The 23,366-nt window shown below is 34.6% G+C and overlaps 1 protein-coding gene across 2 annotated transcripts in view; it reads left to right on the top strand.

Annotated features, from left to right (window-relative positions):
• The window catches only part of PPP3CA (protein phosphatase 3 catalytic subunit alpha), a 337,690-nt gene that overhangs the window by 297,374 nt on the left and 16,950 nt on the right, over positions 1 to 23,366 (top strand). For both annotated transcript variants that reach the window (XM_030915107.1, XM_030915109.1), the window contains exons 10-11: positions 1,731 to 1,805; positions 22,910 to 22,994. In XM_030915107.1, the coding sequence (XP_030770967.1) occupies positions 1,731 to 1,805; positions 22,910 to 22,994 (160 nt within the window). The remainder of the gene's footprint in view (positions 1 to 1,730; positions 1,806 to 22,909; positions 22,995 to 23,366) is intronic.

Below are 23,366 nucleotides of genomic sequence, written 5' to 3'. Positions count from 1 at the left end.
TACTGTAATCCCAAAGGACTATTTAATTTTATCTGCCAAATTAAAAGATTAGGATAGCCATGCTCTCCTTACATTTCTGATGTTAATAAATTACTATATGATAGTGCTTAATGGCTACAATATTTTGAAGAACAATATGTACAACAACAACAAAGTAGTTCATCCATAATGTAGGCATTAGCACATTATAAGGTACAGAACAGGAGACAAATTTACATTTTAAAAGTTGTTTATTAACTCTCTTCTTGCCTTCCTTCTTTCCCCCTCTGTTTTGCTTTCATATGTTGACTTAAACCCCAACAAAAATTTTGAGGAAATGCCTGCACCACTTGTTTTTCATTCAGGAGGGCTAACAGTGATACACAGATTGATTATCACGTATCTTCTCATACTTTCCATGAGAAGGTGAATGGGCATTATAAGAAAGATGAGTGTTCCCTACATATCAGAGTAATGATGTCCTATAAGGAGTATCAGAGAAAAGCTAAATATTTTTCTGAAACCCTAATTGTTGTTTTCCCTTTAAATGCCCTAAAATGATTAAACCAGTCAAGTTTGAGTTGTCAGCAAAGAAGTCTTCCCTTTGGATATCAAAATAATCAAAAATAGATTTTTAATAGTCTCTGATAAATATTCCCAGAACTACTCCATATTGCAACTTTCTTGCACTGATCAAATTGGAGTAGCGTCATCTGTTGACTTCGCTGGAAACAGAAGCAGTGTGGATCCTGACAACTATGGGGCACCTTTTAAGCACCCTTGATTTGAGTTGTTTCTATTAATTATTAAAATTTGGGACGTTTATTAGAAATTAGCATATTAATCTGTTGGTACACAAAATCCAGTTTTGATAATTAAACTGAAATTCTGGATCAATGTTGGCTCCATTGAAGTTTTGCTCTGTATCATACATCTTCAATTCTAGAAGGACATTTTTTGAAATAGCATATTACTTTAAAAAGTAGCTCTCAAAGCAGTAGACAGGCTTCTTTTCACGTGCATAGTAGAATCCAATCTAATTTCAAAAATTGTTAAATGTAAATAGCATGCTTTGTAGTATAAAAATAATGCAGTACTAATTTCCTCTGTAAAACACTTTTATATAATCCTACTGTAATCTATTAAGTAAATTTCTGATTAAACTGCAGCTATTTAATTTTTTAAGCATTTTTGAAAATCAAATTTAATGATATTTCTGTCAATACATTTTTTAAATTAGTATTCTGAAAAATACTTCAGATATATTAGTTTATCAATCAGCAGTTTGTATTAAACACAAAACCACATGCCTATAATGGCGTGAAGTTCTCTAGGTGATTAAAACTATTTTAAAAATTCATCATTCTTAGTCCCTACTGAACAGAAGTTTGTAATCTGATCTAGATTAAGCCTTATCATTGTGTGATAATAAAAATTCAAAAAAAAACTATTTTCTCTTTCATTGATTTATAGTATATTCATATCCACATATTTGATTTGTCATTGTCTATTGACCTAGAGCTAGTAAATGTTACCATTAGATATCATAAACATGAGCTAATAGTTTTATAAAGTCTGCATAGAATTACAAAGGCTGTTTTTTATGATCGGGATGTTTATGGAAACTGCTTCTATATACAATCTAAGTAAGAAATGTTATTACTACATTTGCTCATTAACAATGCCAGAGTAATAGTTAAGGTTATAACAGAAAACCCCCTGACTTTTCTTTCTTTGCTTTCTCTCTTTAGTGACTGAGATGCTGGTAAATGTCCTCAACATCTGCTCTGATGATGAACTAGGGTCAGAAGAAGATGGATTTGATGGTAAGAGGCTTGAGCCTTTGTGCTAATGCTATTTGCCAGATAATTACTTGGAGTCTCATTGCTAAACCTAAGAATAAATTTCTAAGATTTGGATTATGTTTAAAACATAACATATTACACCTGTAATCCCAGCACTTTGGGAGGCCGAGGCGGGTGGATCACGAGGTCAGGAGATCGAGACCATCCTGACTAACACAGTGAAACCCCGTCTCTACTAAAAATACAAAAAATTAGCCAGGCGCGGTGGTGGGCGCCTGTAGTCCCAGCTACCCGGGAGGCTGAGGCAGGAGAATGGCGTGAACCTGGGAAGCGGAGCTTGCAGTGAGCCAAGATCATGCCACTGCACTCCAGCCTGGGTGACAGAGTGAGACTCCATCTTAAAAAAAAAAAAAAAAAAAAAAAAAAAAAAAAAAAAAAAAAATTTATATATATATATATATATATATAAAACTGAGAATGAAAGATATGATTTTATTTTCTGTTTACTTTTTAAAAGTATAAGAAACAAATATGAGAATTTTCTCATTACTTTAAAAACATTGTTAAAGTGGTAAACTGTTTTAATAGGCTTTCAGTAGCTCATATTGCTAAGTGACCTTTTTTGGCTTTTTGATACAAATGTAATCCTTTATTTTCTAACAAATGTTACCATTTACTGGACAATTTCTTTTACCTGGCATTTTAAAGATGTCCTCTAATGGAGTTGCTCACGTCAATTATTCAAGTTTTGATATTTATGATAAAAGAAGGCATTGACATATTGATATATTGGTATTTATGTCAATCCCAATACTTCTTCTTTCTGTAGTAATAGGTAATGAAAAAAACTATGAGGAGTTTTTGATGTTTTTTAAGATATTACTTGGTGTTTACCCTCACAGAGTATGCTTTTTCTGCAAGGGGCACAGATCCATGAGGTTAAATATGGAGGAGAAAATTACCCTGAGTCTTACAAAAGCACCTCAAAAATGAATGGAAACTGACAAAAATGTACTTAGAGAAGAAAAGCATAAAAGCAAACTTTACTGCATTTAAGAAGTACAGTTGGGGCTGGGTGCAGTGGTTCCTAGCACTTTGATAGGCTGAGGCAGGAGATCACTTGAGCTCAGGATTTTGAGACCAGCCTGGGAAACATAGGGAGAACTCATCTCTACAAAAAATTAGCCATGTGTGGTGGTGCATGATTGTGGTCTTAGCTACTCAGAAGGCTAAAGTGGGAGGAAATCTTGAGCCCAGGAGGTTGAGACTACAGTGAGCCGTGGTCATACCATAATACTCCAGCCTGGGCGACAGAGCAAGATCCCGTCTCAAAAAAAAGCAGAAGTACAGTCAACCCTCCATATCGGAGGGCTCTGCATCCATGGATTCAAACAGCCTCAGATTGAAAATAATTCAGGAAAAAGTTGCATCTGTGCTGAACACATACAGACATTTTTTGTCTTGTCATTGTTCCTTAAATAATGCAGTTTAACAATTATCTACATAGCACTGACATTGTATTCAGTATTGTAAGTAGTCTGGAGATTACTTAAAGTATACTCAGAGGTCCTAGATTCAGGACACTCAGGGTTATAAGATGAATTAAAAACCTATTCCTTGAAGAAGTTGCAAACTGGTTGGAGAAACTGATGCATAAACTAATAATATCAATAAAATGAGTCAAATTATAAATAAAGGGCAAAGAGGGCAAGGGAAACTAGATATTATGGTGAGTTTAAATGGATAAAATTTATATCTTTAAAAACTGCACTGGAGTAAAATGAGAAGAGAATGTGGTCCTTTCTGAAAGTTGGTTTCCAAATGGCATGATTTAATGTTTACCTGAGCTTCATACAGGTCATGGCTATAAATGGAAAATACCTAATGCTACAGGCAAAAGTAAAATAAACCTGTTCATACACTCATGTAAATAGAGTCTATATACTTAGGTAAATTAAATGTATAAGATTTATTTCTAACATCTCATAGTTTTTCTCCTTTCTGCAACTTCTCTTGTCTTTATTACTTTTCTTCATATACTATTTTTGAGTCATATACCACATTGCAAGGAGATGTGCAACATAGGGAAGGAAAGGGAAAAATTGATATATTAATAAAACAACTTTACTGGGCTAAAATTTAGAATATATAAGAACTTAAATATATTAGCATATTTTGAAATGGACATTTTGTGCTTTATCTAAATTCTAGATGTTTCATATGTTATAGCCACAGTTTGCTACTGTTATCTTTTAAATGATAATACTATTTTCAGAATGGCAAAAACTATTTCCTAAAAGAATACTAACCAGATGGAACCTAAATCTTAAAACATCAACAAACATTTTTCAGTATGTACCTTTCACTATAGTCCTTTTATTCTTTAGAAGAAAGATTAGCATTAATACAGTCATAATCCCCTATTAACAAATGTTTGTTTTGCCAAGTCCACCAGCCAGTATTTATGATATAGAGAACAAAAATGTAACATACTGTAGAGAATAAGAATGTGTAGACCTACATATGTTCGTAATTTTTATGTTAATCCATTCACTCAGCAAATGTATATTCAGTATCTACTAAGTACTAGGTACCATAGCCAAAATGACTGTACATTTCACTGTTACATGTTATTCCTGCACAGTTAAACATCACCAAGACTAACCCTGTGCTTACTTCACTTCTAGTAAGCTCCCTTTACTCATCATCTCAATCACTTATGTGAAAGGATTTGTTTTGTCAGATACTTTATTTTAAAATAATTAGTTCTAATCAGTGTGCTGTGCTCATCACCAATTACTTTTTAATTCCAATTATAGGAGTGTATGTTTTTCTTAGGGTCCTTGGAATAATTTTTTTCTTTCTAAGCAGACCCCTGAATACCCATTTTATCACTCTTTAAGGTTTAAGTCAATCCTGCAGAGAAACTTTGTCCTACCAGGTGCAGGGAGGAAGACGGTCAGGAATACCTAACCTGCTCTTACCAACTAGAAAAGATGAGCTTTATCTCTCACTTTTATCCACTTCCTTCAGTGGTCCATTCCTATCAGGTTAAACATCATTAAGTTATTTATCTTTCTGAACAGTTTATTCTGCTTTAGCTTATTTCTGCTTAGCTATATTAACAGTAAGATTAGTGTTTTCAAAATTTTAAGCAAAATTTACACACAGGCTAATTAAAATATTTAATGCATATTAAAAGTCCTATGTGTCTATATATAACTTGTCAGTTTGGGAGCGAGCAGAAAGAGATAAAATTATTGCTATATAATTTTTAGGGATAGACAACTGAATTTCCTTGGTGGTTTCCTGTATATTGGACCTCACTTAACCAGTAGTATGTGGGTGTTTTTTCTGCCTTTTTTCCCCATCTTATTTAAAATTTGTTGGTGTATTTCCCTTAGTCAAACTAAAGAGAAACAATCATCTAATCTTATGCTTTATTTCTTTTGTATATGTACGTATGGGAGGAGAAGGAAGAAAGAGATGAGGAGAGGTGAAAGAAAAAATCCTTCTGCCTGATTGGGCTTTGCCAGCATATGATAGCAGTGCAGGCCTTGGTTCCATGAGCAGCATCAGATTCAAATTTCATAGAAAAAGAGCCTAGAGGAACTGAAGAAGAGAAATTAAATTCAGCAAGGAGAGGCATCATATACATTATGCATTAACGATAGGTTATAATTGAGAAGAAGCTGGTGCTTTCGGAAAAACATATTAGGTTCTACATTTACCCTTTGTGACTAATTTTCTCCTTTCTAAACAGGGTGATAATAGAAGAATGCTGAATGCCTCTCCATTGCATGTGGAAACTGATGGGCCAGCATTAGTGTGATATTGTCTGCCCACATTTTTCTAGGTGCAAGTTTAAGAGCATGTTCAGTGTAAACATTGAGGACTTTAGGTATCTGAGTCCGAGATGTGTCAAAGCTAATGTTAATAGATCCTGTCCTCAGTTTGTAACTGTGACTTCTAAATGTGACCTTTTAGTTCAAATCTCATAAATTTGTCATTTAAGAAAAAACACAGAAATAAAAGTTTTAAGTTTTAATTAAAAGTATATTTTGCTGGGTGCGGTGGCGCATGCCTATAATCCCAGCACTTTGGGAGGCCAAGGCCAGCATATCACTTGAGATCAGGAGTTGGAGACAAGACTGGCCAACATGGCAAAACCTTGTCTCTGCTAAAAATACAAAAAGATAGGTGTGCATGGTGGTGCACAAATGTATTCACAGCTACTTGGGAAGCTGAGGCACAAGAATCGCTTGAATCCGGGAGACAGAGGTTGCAGTGAGCCATGATTACACCACTGTACTCCAACCTGGCTAAGAGTGAGACTGACCAAAAAAAAAAAAAAGAAAAAAAAGTATATTCTACTGAAGATATTATATATTTCAGTATGAGCAATCAGGAATCCTAGCACTTGATGTAACAAGATTTCAAAACTGGATTTCCTCAAAGGGTTAGGGTTAGGGTGCTCAAAGATGCTCAAAGAATAGTTTGTAAAGTTTCTCAGAAATCCTTGATTTTCTTTGGGAATACTGTTTATTGATAATATATATTGAAGTGAGTTTTTTTTTTTTTTGGCCACATTTTTTCCAACCTCAGAATAAAATTTCCAAATTTCTGCATCCCGTCCTTCCTGCCTGCAGCCTGTAGCCTGTTTCCCTCATGGGGCTGGCTATCTCCTGCAGCTTGCCAGGCTCCTTATTTGTTGGCTGAAAAGGCAAAGCAGAAATCAGAAGACATCCAAAAACTTAAATAAAACTCTTCCTTAAATTGCTGCTTATTTTAAGTGGGCTATCCCTTCATGAGTCATTTATCAAGCCCTTCTCAATATTTCATTCCATCTCCAATGTCAGTGGGAAAGTCAAAGGTAGTAATAGTGCCTGTACAGTCCATGACTGTCTTTTATCTTATCAGCTTGACTTTTTAGTGTCTATAGCGCCTGTAGCAATTTGGAGATGCTCCTCATTTCCTTCAGAATCTGTCAACTCCTCTTTACTATGTAATGATGATGTTAGTGACAGCAACTAACACGTACATGTTAGGGATCAAGCTTAGTTCTTTAATTTACTAATTTTACCTTCTGGCCAACAAAAGATTTGTTACTATTAACTGTCATTTATGTTAAGTTTACTAGGCAATTTATATTATCTTTCATCCTCAAAACAGCCTATTGATATAGGTACTATTATTATCCTTATTTTACACATAAAGTGATCCAGGCTCAGTAAGTTGAAAACCTCAGTTCATCCAGCTAGCGAAGTGCACCAGAGCCTGGATTCAATTAATGTCTGCCTGATTGTCAGGCTCTTAAACTTCCCACCACATGTGATGACAATGTTTGAATTTTTTTTCATTCAGTGTGATGCTTTAAAAAAAAAAACACTAATAAGCAAATATAATATGCTTTAATTTGTTTTGTTAATATACTGTAAAATAAAATATAAATATAACAATATATAAGTATACTGTAAAATAAAAATATTCTATGAAATGAAGAAATATATTTTGCAGTATTATTTGGCCATGAAAGTCAATGCATATGAAACAATATCATTCTATTATTTTAACATAGGCTAAGAAGAAATGTGTTTCATCTTATAAAAAATTCAGGTGTATCTGAGCAGACAGAAAGTCTTCTGGCTCACTCAGGCTTCTGGATAGAAACCATGTCATGATTCCCTCCTCCTTAGCTTCTGTCTTATAAGTAAAGGAATTTGATAGGCTGTCTGGAAAAAGATGGCTGTTTTAAATTGGCTTGTGGTCGTCTTTGTTGAAAATAAAATTAAAAACTTCTGTTATCTTGTAAAGTTTGGAAGCAGTTTAATGCCAATGAATGTCTTTTGATGATCTAATTTATATGTACTAGGGTCTTTGTTTCCTGTTTCCACTTCTTATTTTGGATGATAAAATGATAGTCTGGTTTCAATTTAGGGTTGTTATTCACTGGAACACTTTAGAGAAAAAAGAAATCCAAGTAGAGATAACACATTTGGTAGATAATGCTCATTAATGAAGAAGACTCATTTCAGACCAAGCTTTAGTAAGTGATTCCAAAGTAGAGCTAACAGAAATCAACCTTCATTACAAGGGTTTCTTTATTGTTCATTATTATAATAAGGAAGTCTGGAGAAACAGTAAGCATTGGAAACCTAGTGATAGTTTTGAAACTTAGGAATAGTTATTTATCTGGGACTGTCTTTTAGGTCCTAAAATCGTAGGCACTGAGATCACTTTTTAAAAAAATACAAATTATGTTTGAGACTGTGATATGTGATAAGTCTCACTCACCAGAAAAAACTATGGAAGTGAAACTGAAGTCCTGTAGAATGAGAAAGGAAAGAAAAAATAATAAAGTGAATACATTTCAAGACAAATACAGTTTCAGGCTGCACTGGAAAGACTTAATATTAAATTAGAATTTATGTGTCTGCTTTTATCTAAAGAGCAAACCACATGGTAGAACTCTTATCCTTTGTCAACGTTTTTGCCTTATCCTAGTGTTAACCATAAGCAAGTGAATATGGAATCAGAGTAGCTTTTTGCATGCCTCTATGAAACCATCTATATCGTATACCAGAAAATTATCTTCCATATCTGCCTTGAATTAGATAATTCTTCATGTCTATTATCACAGATTCTAGAGTATCTCCCTACCTATTTCTGTCTAGCTGTTAACAGTTGTACAGAACTTAAAGTGCAAAGTTGGGAATTAGTGTGACTAATGTAGTATCTTACTGGTCCTTGAGGAATACTTTTCTAAGGGTATGAATATATTATTTTCTACCAAAACTATTTATTTGCCATGATGAATGTTTGACCTAGCAAAAAGCATTTGACACTAATAATTCCTTTGTAGAAATGCCTTGGCACCCCAAGCATAAAGGGATTACCCCCAAATCATTACTTTCAGATAGTCACAGAATCTAAATGGGTTTGATTAATTTAAAAATCTAAATGGACTGAATAAATTAAGTTTAAGGATTTAACTTTAGAAAGTCCCATCACTTTGTGCATTTAGCAGCACATAGCCTAAGAGCCATTAACTTGGAGCTTTTTTTGTGCTGTGATTATTATTTCTGAGCAACTCATTTTAGCATCCTATATTTCAATTTCCCAATCCAAAATAAATGATGTTATAGCCTGTAACATTTGACAGTTTAGGGGGAATATATTACATTTTAATATAAAAAATAGAAACAAACCCATTTAGACATACAAAAGAAAATATGCTCTAAGGAACACAGTGGTGATGAGATTCTTGTTCTGTCAACATTGAAGCCTAACCTGAAGTTAGTAAGTCAAGGAATAACATAATAAAAGCAGTATTTGAGAAAAAGCGAAAACTTTTTCAAGCTTAGATAAATGCTTGGAAAATGAACAAAGGGTGAGTAGGGATACAGTTTAGGAACTTAATAAAGTATCTTGAAGTTGCACTGACAAGATCTGAACAAAAATATTGTTAAGAAAAACATTGAAAAGGAACTGTTCAAAAGACATTTCCGAGGACTTACAACGTAGAATCAACAGGTCTTAGATAGAGGGGCAAAGGAAACAAAAGTTGAGTTTGACAGTTCAAACCTAGGGGTGTAGGAGGTATGATAATATTTATGGAAAAAGTCACCACCTCCAGGAGAAAGATGAGTTCTGTTACAGGCAGGAGTTCGAATAAAACTGACATGTGTAATTCTAGAAATGTCCAAGCAGGATTTGGGAAAGGAGATCCTAGAAATTGAGAAAGAAATTGGGGCTAGTGACAGAGGCCTAGGATTAAGTAATAATTGAATTTATTAAGAGTAAAATAGGCCTCCAAAGTTGCTGATTTGGAATAAAATCTCACAAAATTGAGGACTGATTTTTAAAATTAGCCTGTACTGTAAAAGCTGTAGATGAAAGAAGGAGAAAATAGGAGTGATGAGAGAGCACAAGAACCAGGTTTGTGTCACAGTTCAAGCAACAGCTACTTAAAAATATTTGCATCCAGTGCAGAAAAATTAATACGAGATATAAGTTTGGCCAGAATTAGGACCATGACTTTGGTTATCAGACATCAGATTGTTGAAAGAAGTGAATAGCAAAATTTATTTTATTTTTACAGTAGCATGTAAAATTTAAATCATTGACAAAAGCAAAATACTAAAATAAAATTCAGTGTACCTAATTCTAATATCACATTGTGTTTTTACTTTACATATTTTTATTTCTGTGTATTCATTAAAAGCAAATATGGACATAATATATTGTACCATATATTCAATGATGAACACAACACATGTGGTCTCTGCCTTCACTGAACTTGGAGTCAAGTGGAATAAGAATTAAACCAGTTTTGAACATGGTAGTCATGCAGAGGATATAGTGTTTAAACATGCTAGTCACAGGATATAGGCGTTTAGGTGAGGCAGCAGGAATTGGGATAAAATATTTAAGAACTAAAGGAAGAACATGGGGGACATCTTTCTTTTTCTACTTCTGAAAAGCCAAAAAAAAATTTTATGAATTTTGATGTTTTAGAAAATGTGGCCATGTGATAAGTCCATATTATTTTTTCAAGGAAATTATATGCAAAAGTGGACATCAGTTTACCAGTTTTAACATTTTAACATCTCTTATATTTTTATAATAACTGAGTTTGCATGATGTAATTAAGGTACAGGGAAAGGAAGATGTGTAAAAAGGTAGGTTAATATTTTTAAAAGACTAAATTCTTCTCAGGCTTTTTTTTTTACTGTTTTCCCAGTTTGTTGTTGGGTTTTCTTTTTGTTTGTTTTCAGTTGCCTAATATTTTAGTGTCTAATTTAGAAGCTAAATCATTTGTCTCTATAAATTTATTATTTATTTCTTAGACCCTTTATAAAGTACAGAAAACTGCTTGTTTCGTTATGCTTTCATCTTAGAAAGAAGACACCTTGTTATAGCTACTATATCATTAAAACTAAAAAATGTCTGAAAAACACATGGACATTTACTAGGTGTTGTTTGGTATGATTCTCATCGTATTTAGGTTTGTTAGCATTTTGAGACCTTGACTATCAAACAGGCTGCCTGGTTAGCCATCATATTTTAATTAGTTTCATCAAATCTGGCCTTTCATCTTTGGTCACAATAATTAAAATCCTTTTAATTTAGCAATTAAAATGATGCAGTAATACAGGCATCAGAAGTACTGCCTTTTCTTCATATTGTACTACCATGACTGCACAAATGTGTTTCTTAATTATCTGGCATAATTTTCACATTGCATGGAAGCTCATAATTTGCAGAATGAACTAAATGTTAAAAAAACAGCCATGGCCGGGCGCGGTGGCTCAAGCCTGTAATCCCAGCACTTTGGGAGGCCGAGACGGGCGGATCACGAGGTCAGGAGATCGAGACCATCCTGGCTAACACAGTGAAACCCCGTCTCTACTAAAAATACAAAAAACTAGCCGGGTGAGGTGGCGGGCGCCTGTAGTCCCAGCTACTCGGGAGGCTGAGGCAGGAGAATGGCGTAAACCCGGGAGGCGGAGCTTGCAGTGAGCTGAGGTCGGCCACTGTACTCCAGCCTGGGCGAGAGAGCGAGACTCTGTCTCAAAAAAAAAAAAAAAAAAAAAAAAAAACAGCCATATCCCTGTTGCAGCTAATTGGCTGGATAATGCCCACCATTGACCAGCATATTATGCTCACAGTAAGGTAATATTACAGAAAACACTCCAGATTTTATACTGTGTTTCAACATGCAGTATTATATGCATATATAGTATATATTTTATACAGCTTTTAAAAGAAATGATTTTTATAGCAGTAGTTTTTATTCAACTAATGGTGACATTAGCCTGCTTATACTAAACATTAGCTATTGCATATCTAAGCATAAATGTGTTTATAAAATTTATCCGAGAAAGCAAACCATGTTGCAAAAGGGAAGTAAACATGTGGCGCTATAAGCCTTAATGCATTCTTTATTTGAAAGGCACTGAAATAGAGAGCTCTCTTTCTCAGTGAAAGCAAAGACTCTCTGTGTTTTAGAACACTTTACTTCTTGCAAATAGGGTTGAGATAATTGGCATGTGAAAGAGGCATTCTTTGTAGAAAGGCCTGTAGTAAGTAATATTAGCTTGCTGAAAACTAATACCGAAAGAAAATAAACTTTATTTTTCAAACTTTTCTGGCAGAGCTTTCCTGATTCTCTTTGTACTAAAGCATTAATGGATTCAGGTTCTTAACTTGAAGATTGTACGTTTATTAGAGTAATTGATAACTGATTGAACAATTTAAACATGCTAGTCATGCGGAGGATATAGGTGTTTAAACATGCTAGTCACAGGATATAGGCGTTTAGGGGAGGCAGCAAGAGAGTTGTGAGTCCACAGTTTCTAAAACATTCTTTTTAGAGTAACTGTTTGATCTCTTATGGCGGGTGTAAAGGCTGTACTTAAAAGTTCAGTAAATGCCCACAAAATTTAAATGTTAAAAGCATTTCTCTCTGAGATTTTCCTATTTTCACTCTTCTAAAATCTGTTTAATTTTTCCCTCTTTATTCTTAGCTCATGAGAAGATATAAAAGCTGTTCTCCCATTTTGTCTCAGAACTCTGTAGAAATAGAAATGTTGATTCTATTTTGTCAACCCATCTATTTGGGGTGGTCTGTTTTGTTCTGACTGCAAAGCCAGCAGCATCCTGGCTCCTCTCATTCCCTCCAAGTGTGTTTGCCATAATCTGGGGTCCAGCCTTTAGCCTGGCTGGCACAAAACATAAATGAGGCCACATCTCAGGGCAGCTTGATATTCACCAAGAACACATAATACATCATTTAATTTACAGAGAGAAATGTAACTGGAATGTTCATATCTGCACAAGTATTTTCTTCTTAATAATAACAAGCATTTTACAATACTTCCCATATACTAAAGCTCTGTTCTACATGCATTAGCAGGTAGCACCCTAACTGGCACATGTGTTTGCTGAATGTTGAGAATGAATGAGAACGTTACTTATTCTGCCACCACGAGTGAAGTAGGTCAGTCAGCTGGTACTGTAATGAATCCTGGTTCTGAATCATCTCTAGCTAAAGACCTTAGGCAAATAACGTTTTGTTCCTTAGAATTGTTCTCTGTCAAATGGAGACTAGTAGTACCATCTCCATGTGGTGGTTGTGATGATTATATGAAATAATGCAAATAATGCATTTAGAACATTCCTCACTTTCTAGATAAGGAAATTGAGCCTTAAAGACACTTAGTACTTGCCCAGGGTAGCTAGTAAATGATAGTGCTGGGACTTAGACCAAGGTATTTTATTCTATACACAAGTTCTTTACCTCTGTTCTATTCTGCCTTTCAAATGCCGGTTTAGTTATACGTCTTAAGAGAAGTGGACAAGCCAAGTATTTGTGATCCAAAGCTTTGCTGTAGGACCAGAGCACTTCACAGCCATTTGGCCCATGGACAGTACTTCCCAGAGCATTTCAAATGTTTGCCTCAGCTACTCTTCTTTACTATGCATCTGTTGCAAACCAACACATTTTCGACTAGCACATCCATTCTCCTGATAAGGTCATAATATATTTAAGTGATGTTAAAGTCTCATGACTTGGGAACCATCTACTTTTTGACGTTGCCTGTGCATGGGTCACTGACCAGAACCTCTACTTCTCCTTCTTGGGCAAAACTTTATTACGTCTCCCACGAAGTAACAAAACACCGTGTGTGGACTGTGAATAGCAACAGACCTTTGAATGACTTATTTTCAGATAAGCTTCATTACCTGCCAGTGCCTCAGCCATTCTCCACTGTCAGATGAAGGAGTTGTATTACTTGTTTCTGTCTGCTTTTTATTATGCTGTCAAGTGGTACTCAAATTAACATTTTATCTAGGGTAAAACATATGAGACAATCAAACATAATATTTTACTCTGTTTGTTCGTTTTCTCCCTTCACTTTATATCATGGCAGAGATAAATGTATAAATCCATATGGGCCCAGAATTAAGTTCTAGTCTGAATGCATTCTTCCAGCACTTATCACGTATGCACAATTATGTCCTCAATAAACACCTATTAAACAGTTATATCCTCATCCATATCAAGAGCAATCTTTGATTAGACATCCAGACATTATGACTGCTTCCCTTTGAGATAATAAATCGATATTATTAAATTCAGATTTATTTATTTTTGTTATTTTCTGTTGCTACTTTATAAAATTGATGTATTTTTGTCACGATAAAGGAGTTAAGCCAAGTCAGATTTTATGGCTCTTAGTAGCTTCCTTGGTAAATATTAAAAGGGGGGCAATATGCTTTGGAAGGCATTAGCTGAATATGTTAGAGTTTCTTGAAAAATCAGTGGAAGGTTCCTAATCTACTGTGAAGTCTTTCACTTTCACCCAGTTAGAATTCTGCTTATAGTCAGCTTCTGCAACTCAACTAAGGAGTCATTAAACAGATGGAACACAACGTCTTAGAGAACAAAAGTGCATGGAATCAAATTAGAGTTTGGAAATGAAAGTAACTGATAATTAAACAGAAAATAACCAAATAATGACAGTAATTGGGCATTTGGGAGTAATCTGTCCATTTTTAAGACTTCCTATCCAAAGAATTTGGCTATGTTTTATGACAAGAGAAGTGGAGAAAAAACTAGTCTAGGCTCTTCTGACCTTCCTTAAAATCCATTGAACACTTAAAATCCATTACACCGTTAAAATCCATTACATAGGAGAAACTTTTTAAAATATATATATATATTTTAAAGGCTCTTCTATTGCTTTCAAAGTGGGATGTAAGACAGAATAGCCTTATGCTAAATATCACACCATTCATTGCAGGCTCTTAATATATGCTAAGATTGTAGTCAAGTTAAAAAAACATGTGGAAGAAATTCAGAATGTGTGCTTTAGAGTGATTTGGAGTGAGTGGCAATTATGTCCCAATTTTATCACCTATGGGAGGGATAGTTAATAGAGTTAGGATCCATATTAGAAGGGTATTCTAAATATTTTAGTTTGTAATCTTCAAAAAGATGAATTTTTGCAAGGATTTTTTTCACTTGTCCTGAATGTGTTTTTCTTTTTCCCAAAATAGTAACCTATATAAGCATACATATGGCTTTGTTTGGTGAGAGAAAGCACCTAACAACCTCTGGATTCACTTTTACTGCACTGACCCTAAGTAGATGAACAGTGTAGGATTTCCAGGTTTATGGCAAGTTAAGGAGTTCTTCCAATAGCTGTCAACTCTAGAAATAGAGTAATCTAATTCTTGATAGAACAGTACTCTTCAGGCTGGAATATCTGTACTGTCGCGATTACCCTAAGACATTTCAAGAGGAGTTAAAGGGAATCCAGTTTCACATCCTCAGCCACCATAAGTCTTATTTTCTTAAAAGTGATCAGCCTGAGAAGGCACCTTAGCTGGAGGCCTTATTGCAGCTTCTCCTTTCCTGCCTCCTCTTTCTCAAATGCCTTTATTCCATTTTAACAAAAAGGCACAGGTCTCCCTAGACACAGTCACTATGAACATTTCCTTGAGCTATAAAAAACTCTGGGGCGCACACACAAAAAGACATTGGAAAAGCTTAGTATCTAGGAAGTCTCTTTAATCAAGGGAGCAATGTAATTTCCTTCCCATCTTTATCATTAAGAGATGCATTCCAATAAAATTTTATTTCTGTGCATTTTAATATTTATGAATATTTATCATATGTTAGTGCTCTCTATCTCAATTATGAACTAAAGAGTTCATAATTGTGAACTCTCTATAATAATTATGATATTGTGTTATTTATTCCAAAGGAATTTTTGAATACTTAGTATCCATCATCTCAGGAAATTTCTAAAATTTAGTTAAATTTTTAAACATAACATATAATGTAGTGACAAAAATATTTTGAAGTTTAGCATAACTATAACCCCACTTGGGAGGCTGAGGTGGGAGGATCACTTGAGCCCAGGAGTCCTAGTCCAGCCTGGGCCACATGGGGAGATCCTGTCTAATTTAAAATATGTATATATTTTAAAGTTTAAATTTTTAATGCACTGGAACAAAATTGGGGAATTTTAAAGTGGAACTACAATTTCAAAGAAAATAATAATAATATATGATTTCTAAATATCAATGAGGATTTTATTCATGGACTTTTCTCTAAATGAATGATAGTGGGACTCAAATTGCTGTGATATTTATATACCATTGGTCAGAGTAATATAGCCATTTCATTTTAATCTCATAATGTTTACAACATTATTTACAACTATTTAAACATGGATGGGAATAGTATTCTTTGGGGATATTATTTTGTAGCTACATGAGTAAAAATTATGAAGGCTACAATTTTGAAGTCATTCCATCAGAGTAAACAGTTATCCATTGCTTATGGTGCTTTTTTTAAATCTAGGGCTCAAGTGCCTGGTGGTGTAGGAAAATGTACTGAAGCACTTGTCACAATTCATAGCCAATGGCAAAACTGGGTGGATATCTAAAGTAACTTCTGCATAACATCCCATTGCTGGGATATAAGAGCTCAAGGTTTGTTATTGTTAAGTTAGGTCAGGAAAGAAAAAGACAAGATAAGATTTAGGGATTACTTCAACTGTTGGACATGTATTTTCCCAAAGAAGACAATCTTTATATTCATAATTTTCATAATCTTTAAAAAGCTATAAAGACCAATTATGCAAGTTTCTTAGAGGTATCTGAAGTCTGTTCTGTCTTACGCATTTTATCTTCTATTTCAAAGGTGCTGAGTTTGGATGGACACAAAACCCATTTTTATCTTTAATATAGCACAACAAAAGATATTAATGATCTCAACACTTTATGCTTTCATCAAGAGATTTTATTCAAATTCAGTAATTGCTCTGTTTGGCAAAGAATAAAATCTGAAGGAACACTGAAACTCCGTTTAATAATATTTACCCATGATAAAAATTTTATTTTAAAGTAGAATAGGGATGAACTTTGTTAAGTTTTAACAAATTTGGAAGTGGTGAGTGGTAAAAAAAATTTTTTTTCTCAGATTTTGGATTAAACATTTGAAAATATTTGAAGTCTACCCCCAAAATATAATTTTAAAGACATATCTTTCCTTTTAAAACATACAAAAACTTTTAGTATACATATACTTTTTTATATATAGTTCATTGAAATACATATGCTGTGGATGCACTTGTATTAGTTAAAATGTCCTGTAAAGAAATAAGCCTAAATGATAACAAAAAGCTTGTGGCCAATATAATGATGAATTGGGAAAGGTCTGCTAGTGTTTCTATCAAATAAAATACAACTCAATAACAATAACAATTTTTCAAAGCAGCTTTTTCACATTCTAATGTAAAAATATTTCTTTTCAGAAGATATTTAAGTATAATTTTTATAACTGGTCATTTTTATTTCTTACAGTTGTAAAAATGTGTTGAAACTAATAAGAATCTCTTAGATTAGACTTTTAAAACAAAATCTTGCCAGTTCAGCTGTCTCCTGGATTTGGTGAAGAAGAAAGATGGGGAGAATGTAACTCCAGTGAGAAGTATTCATTACCTTTTTCAGCAAGCTCATGCATCCTCCCCTATTACATAAAGGAAGGGCAGGGCAGGACATAGAGACTTCTCTCCCCAAAGCTGCTATTTTTCTTTTCCCACAAAACCAAATTTCTTCCAAGTATAGTTTCATTTTTTGACATTTTATTACAAAATGTTTTAAACATACAGGAAAGTTTGAAGAACTGTATAGTTAGTACTTAGATACCCATCACTTAACTTTCTATAGCTAACAATTGACTATATTTGCTTTATCACATATCTGTCTCTACTCATCCAGCAATCTAAGAGTTTCTTTCTTTTTTGGTATCTGACAAAGTAAGTTTTATTTAACTCTATTGCATGTATGCTAATATCTAAACTTCTTGTTTGCATGTACTACTATGCTAAAGCCTTTACAGGTTAGCCCAGGCATTTCCTGCTTCTTTCCCAGCCTACCATCATCCGAGTTTACTCAAACTTCATTCACATCAAACTTCTTACCCATCATCTGAACATAATTTGGAATTTTGCTGCCTTTACACATTTAAAAAACCTCTCCTGAAAATGCCATTCTTCTTTCTTTTTGGTGTTTATGTATACTTCAAGATCCTTGACGGTCACCATTTCACTGAAAAGGTTTTCTTCTACCTGCATGCAGTTTGCACCTGTCCTCCCAGGGAAAATGGCCCTGGTTTATAGCATTTGCAGATTTTCGTGGTATAAATGTTTCCTCCACAGCTGATTTGAAGCTACCAACATGAAATTACTGACCATGGGCCAGGCGTGGTAACTCATGCCTGTAATCCCAGCACTTTGGGAGACCCAGGCAGTGGATCACCTGAGGTCAGGAGTTCGAGACCAGCCTGGCCAGCGTGGTGACACCCTGTCTTTACTAAAAATACAAAAATTAGTCAGGCATGGTGGCAGGCACCTGTACTCCCAACTACTAGGGAGGCTGAGGCAGGAGAATCACTTGACCCCAGGAAGCTGAGCCAGGAGAATCTCTTGAACCTGGGAGGCGGAGGTTGCAGTGAGCCGAGATCACCATTGCACTCCAGCCTGAGCAAAAGAGCGAGACTCCTTCAAAAGAAAGAGAAAGAGAAAGAGAGAGAGAGAGAAAGAAAGAAATTACTGACCATGGAGTTAAGAAGGGACACACTCAGTATCCTCTTACCAGCTGACAGAAGCCAGCTCCAGTGTACCACTGCTACTTTCAGTATAATATTTGTCATGATCTATTGTTGTTCATGTGATCTCCGAAAGCAGAGACAATGCCTCATTCGTACTTCTGTTGCTAGCACATGGCAGGCTGTATAGTAAAGGAGTCACAAGAATATTTGATGAATGACTGATTTGGATGTTAATTTGAACTCTACATAATACTTTCTGCACACCACTAATTCAGGTGTAACTGAGGAATTCACAGTAGTAGCTCCACAGTGGTAACTGAGCTGGAAGTCAGAGCCAACATCTGTAATGTGTGGCAGATACCCCAGGTGGTAAGAATCTCTCTTCAGCCAAGCACTTGTCCCCACTCTCTGTGGTGCAAATTGCCTTTTTCCAGTTCCTTTTTAAGGCTGAAATCTATCCTATGGGGTTGCAACACTCACTTAGAAGGCCATTTGCCATAGATATCTTGAAACTTCATGAGAAGTCAGCAAGGTGCTAAGTTAAGGGCAAGAAGGACATGTATTAAAAGCAAATCTTTAAAGATCCCCTTGGTCTGCATACTAACCTCCCCCATGTTGAGCAAAATTTGAGTTTTCAGGGTTGTTTAGAATCTGGAAATAGTAGCATGATACCCTAGGCATAAAAGAAGATCAGAACTTAAAAAGTTGAAAGGAGAGACCAAAAAAATAAGTGATTATTATTTGAATAGAAATACAAAATGAAATTTTACTTAGAATTGCTATTTTTCTAACATATGAAATACTACCTTTCAGTTTTGGACTTCCAAGTTGAAATAAGTGATTATATGCTTTTTTCAATGGGAGGAAATTACCACAGTTTTCATGTAAAAGGTATTTTATGTGTCTTCATTATTTTATATACTGAATTTTAATTTGAGCTACTGTGGTACATTTTCACAACTTAAATAGAACAGTACCATGAATGTTTAATATGACATTATCTTTGCATGTTGCAGGTAGTAAAATTCTGAAAAACATGTACTTATTCTTGATATTTCTGTTTAATTATGGACTGTGAGGATTTGGAATGGAATAAGTTTTTGAAAAAGAGTTTTAATCATCTCTGGAAAATACCAAAAACCTGGAATAGCAATACTAAGTATAGTCTACTAGACCATTTACATCTGAACTTAATTCTCCCCTGCTGTTGTTCAGCTCCTTTAGATTGAATTACACATCAATCCAGATATTTTATTTCGATATTTTAAATCTTTGTGAGGTTATGTATGTGTGATTAGAGCTAATTTTGATTTTGATTATATGGAAAAGATTAAAGGTACTTTTCAGGATTAAACAATCAGAGAATAGTTTAGTGATTCTTCTTACTGTCCATGGTCAGGTTATTTTACTTTTTGTGTAAATATATTCCAATTTTATAAGAGGGATAATAAAACTCCTTATCTGGGTTATTGAGAAATTTTTTTAAGAGAGGTTTTTTTTAAAAAAATTAAGAAAAGTGCTAGAGTGTGTTGCGATTCACTGCTTATGGGAAGCACAACTACATATACATAAAGTAGAATATCTTTTATATGCTCTCTAATCATTCATTTGATCTGAAAATGTAAGGAATAGTACACTGACTGACTGTGAGAATGTTCATTTTACATTTAAAATTGAGTATGTATTTGAGCATTTTTCTGATCATCAGCTTACACCAAGCTAAGAAGCACAGCTCTGCATAATTTATTTCCCTCCTTTTCCAACTTAGTTTCTTACTTTTCATTTCTCTAGTTAAGGTTTTTACAAGTTTTTTATCAGAAATGTTCTGTGAGATTATTCTTCATATATATTTTTACTTAATTGATTTTATGTATTACCCCTCTCACCTCAGTTAAATACGTGAAATTTTATATCTAGACATCTTATCCACTCCTTGCTGCTTTTCTTGTGTTTCTAAATATAGTGACCAGTTTTGGAGCTCTCCCACAATTTCCATTTTTCATGTTCATTGGATTGATTTCATGATCTGGCCATATTGTTTATTGGAGAGGGCCAGAATCTTTTCCCTTACTCAGCACATCATGACCCCTGAGTTCACAGGTCAGCTGAGGTAGGGAATTTTAAACATAGAGTAGTAATAGGACAATGTTATACTGAAAGCATCATTGAATGGAGTAACTGAAATATATATATGTATAGGAAGACCACTCTAAGGGGACTATTAACCATCCCACTTAAAAAAAAAAAAAATCTTTTGATGATCTCTTGTTCATTAATCATCTAAAATCCAAGCACAGAGAATTCAGTTTTAGATGGTCTCCAGAGCAGAATTTGATGTATAATCTTAATTACAAATCATAGATAATTAATATTGTTACAAAATCAGAATACGATTAGAGGCAGGGATCCTGCACACACCCTATTTTCCTCTCCATTGTTCTGGCCGAGAGACTAATTAATAATTCAAGGAACTGATAGTGAATGAGAACCCGTGGTTTTGCTTGATTATCAAAATAGCTGGATTGGAGAAGAGCTCTCTCCCACATAGATGGAAACCTCTTCTACCCATTTGCAGGTAGAATAGCTGGCAATAATAAGTCCTTCCCATTGGAGGTGTTGAAAGGTGCCTGCCATGGCATGGTTGCCACAAGAGAGGATGAAAGGGACATACATGTAGGCTGCTTTCAGGTCAGAGGGAAGGTGGAAGGAAGCCAGCTTGCTGGTTTTCATACACCCTCTGGGGAACACCCATGCACCTATGAGATGGGTTTGTGTTAGCATCACCTCTGAAAGATTACCCACCCAGGCAAAGAAAGTGATCCATTATGTTTTCACTTTCTTGGAGTGGAAGGAAAAAAAAAAAAAGCAAAGGCCTTTTTTTCTAACCATTTCAAAATTGTGTGTGTTGGTACAGTTTTCTTTCTCGTGGAAATGTTGGCATATTAATTGTTTGATCAATACAATCAACAAGATTCCAAATGGCGTTCATAAAAGCCCTCTAAGGGAAACAGTAGAAATCTTTTTTTCAAAACCCTTCGGTGAAAGCTTGCTGTTACCACAAATTATAATAAAAGACCAAAACACATACCAGTTATCATCTATAGTCCCTGAGCAAATTACATGACTCAAACTGTTCAGTTGGATTAGGAACATTTCTGTTATTATTTGAAAAGAATATTCTATTGTGTATCTATTAGAAGCAGTAGAATTAGATGATCTGCTTGTGTTAATGCTTTCTATAAAATCCCACATAATGTATAAAAAGGATAACTTATCCATTTTACCTTGGATTATAAAAATCTTGGCCAGGTGTGGTGGCTCACTCTTGTAATCCCAGCACTTTGGGAGGCTGAGGCAGGCTGGTCATTCGAGGTCGGGAGTTTTGAGACCAATCTGACCAACATGGTGAAGCCTGTCTCTACTAAAAATGCAAAAACAGTTAGCTGGGTGTGGTGTCACATGCCTGTAATCCCAGCTACTTGGGAGATTGAGGCAGGATAAATCACTTGAACCTGGGGAGGCGGAGGTTGCAGTGAGCCGAGATTGTGCCACTGCACTCCAGCCTGGGCGACAGAGCGAGACTCCATCTTAAAAAAAAAAAAAAAAAAAAAAAAAAAAAAAAAAAAAAAAAATTGAGAGGTATTTTGTCTGTTTTATACTTCTTCCGATATACCTTGGGAATTAAATAAAGAATAAAATGGGTTCATTAAAGTATTATTTTACAACATTATTTTAAAATATATTTATTTGTAACAATAATCTATGTAATTAATTTTTTTAATTTAGAAAATGTCACAAGTGGTAAAACTTACCCGGAAAAAGCGTGCATAAATTTCAAAAATAGTACTAAAATGCAAACCATGGTGCCATTGTCTCTTACTAAATCCAATTTAGCAGTTCTCTATTCTTTTCTCTAGAACTCATGAACCAAGCAGAAGATGAAAGAGTATCAAGTGCTCAAACAGTCATCATCAAATAATTATGAATGATGTTGCAACGCAGATAGGGAATTAGGAGACTTCCTAGTTTAATCATATCAAAGGAGAACTTTTGGAAAAGCAGTTTCTTAAAGTAGTTTTCCCAGCATGGAGACTGCAAATGAATAGAAGATGGTGATAAGGCACTTAACTCTTCCTCTCAATGCATGGTCTCTGTACAAATAGAAAAGAAAGGGAAAGTCAATTAGAAGAGGAGAATAGGAACCTACCCCTCTACTCAGTGATTTTCCAGTTAGCTTCTTACTCACCTCCCCGCTGATATCTCAAAAGTTTTTCTTTGGCAGTATGGGGACCTCTCAAAAATCACATCCTAGTGTGGGTGGCTAAAAGCTTAAATTTTCAAATTTAATTTACAGATAAATCCTCTTAAGGAAAAAAAAAAAAAAAAAAAAAAACCTGATTTTGCTTACTGGAGTCTGTTGTATGTATAAATTTGTAAACTCAGTTGCAATTAGATTAAAAAATTACTGACCCCTGAATTCTGTTTGAAAATACAGGTGCAACAGCTGCAGCCCGGAAGGAGGTGATAAGGAACAAGATCCGAGCAATAGGCAAAATGGCCAGAGTGTTCTCAGTGCTCAGGTGGGTGCATTCGTCCTCTGTTTTTGTTTCAAATTTTATAATGTGTCACCTATTAAATACTTTAATACTTTCATCTGGTAATTTAAATATTTTACTAGAGAATATTTGTCTTTTTTTCCTTTTAAATTAAATATTGAGGAAAATTAAATGAGAGATTGTCTGTTTCTCACTCTTTTAGTTAAATTGCAATCTACTAAATTATTTCTGTTAAGAAAGTCTCAAAATGAATTGCATCACATTTTATTCCTCTATTTGCTACAGGACTTTAAAACATTGATTTCACAATAGGTTGAACATCTTATGAAACAGGAAAAGCTATTGTGATTTTTTTTGTTTTGTTTTTCATTCTGACTCTGTGGTGAAAGATGCATT

The sequence above is a fragment of the Rhinopithecus roxellana genome, chromosome 2, assembly GCF_007565055.1.
Source record: "Rhinopithecus roxellana isolate Shanxi Qingling chromosome 2, ASM756505v1, whole genome shotgun sequence".
Classification (NCBI taxonomy): Eukaryota; Metazoa; Chordata; class Mammalia; order Primates; family Cercopithecidae; genus Rhinopithecus; species Rhinopithecus roxellana.
The sequence above is the reverse complement of the archived record's forward strand: the minus strand, read 5'-3'. Positions and strand labels throughout refer to the sequence as shown.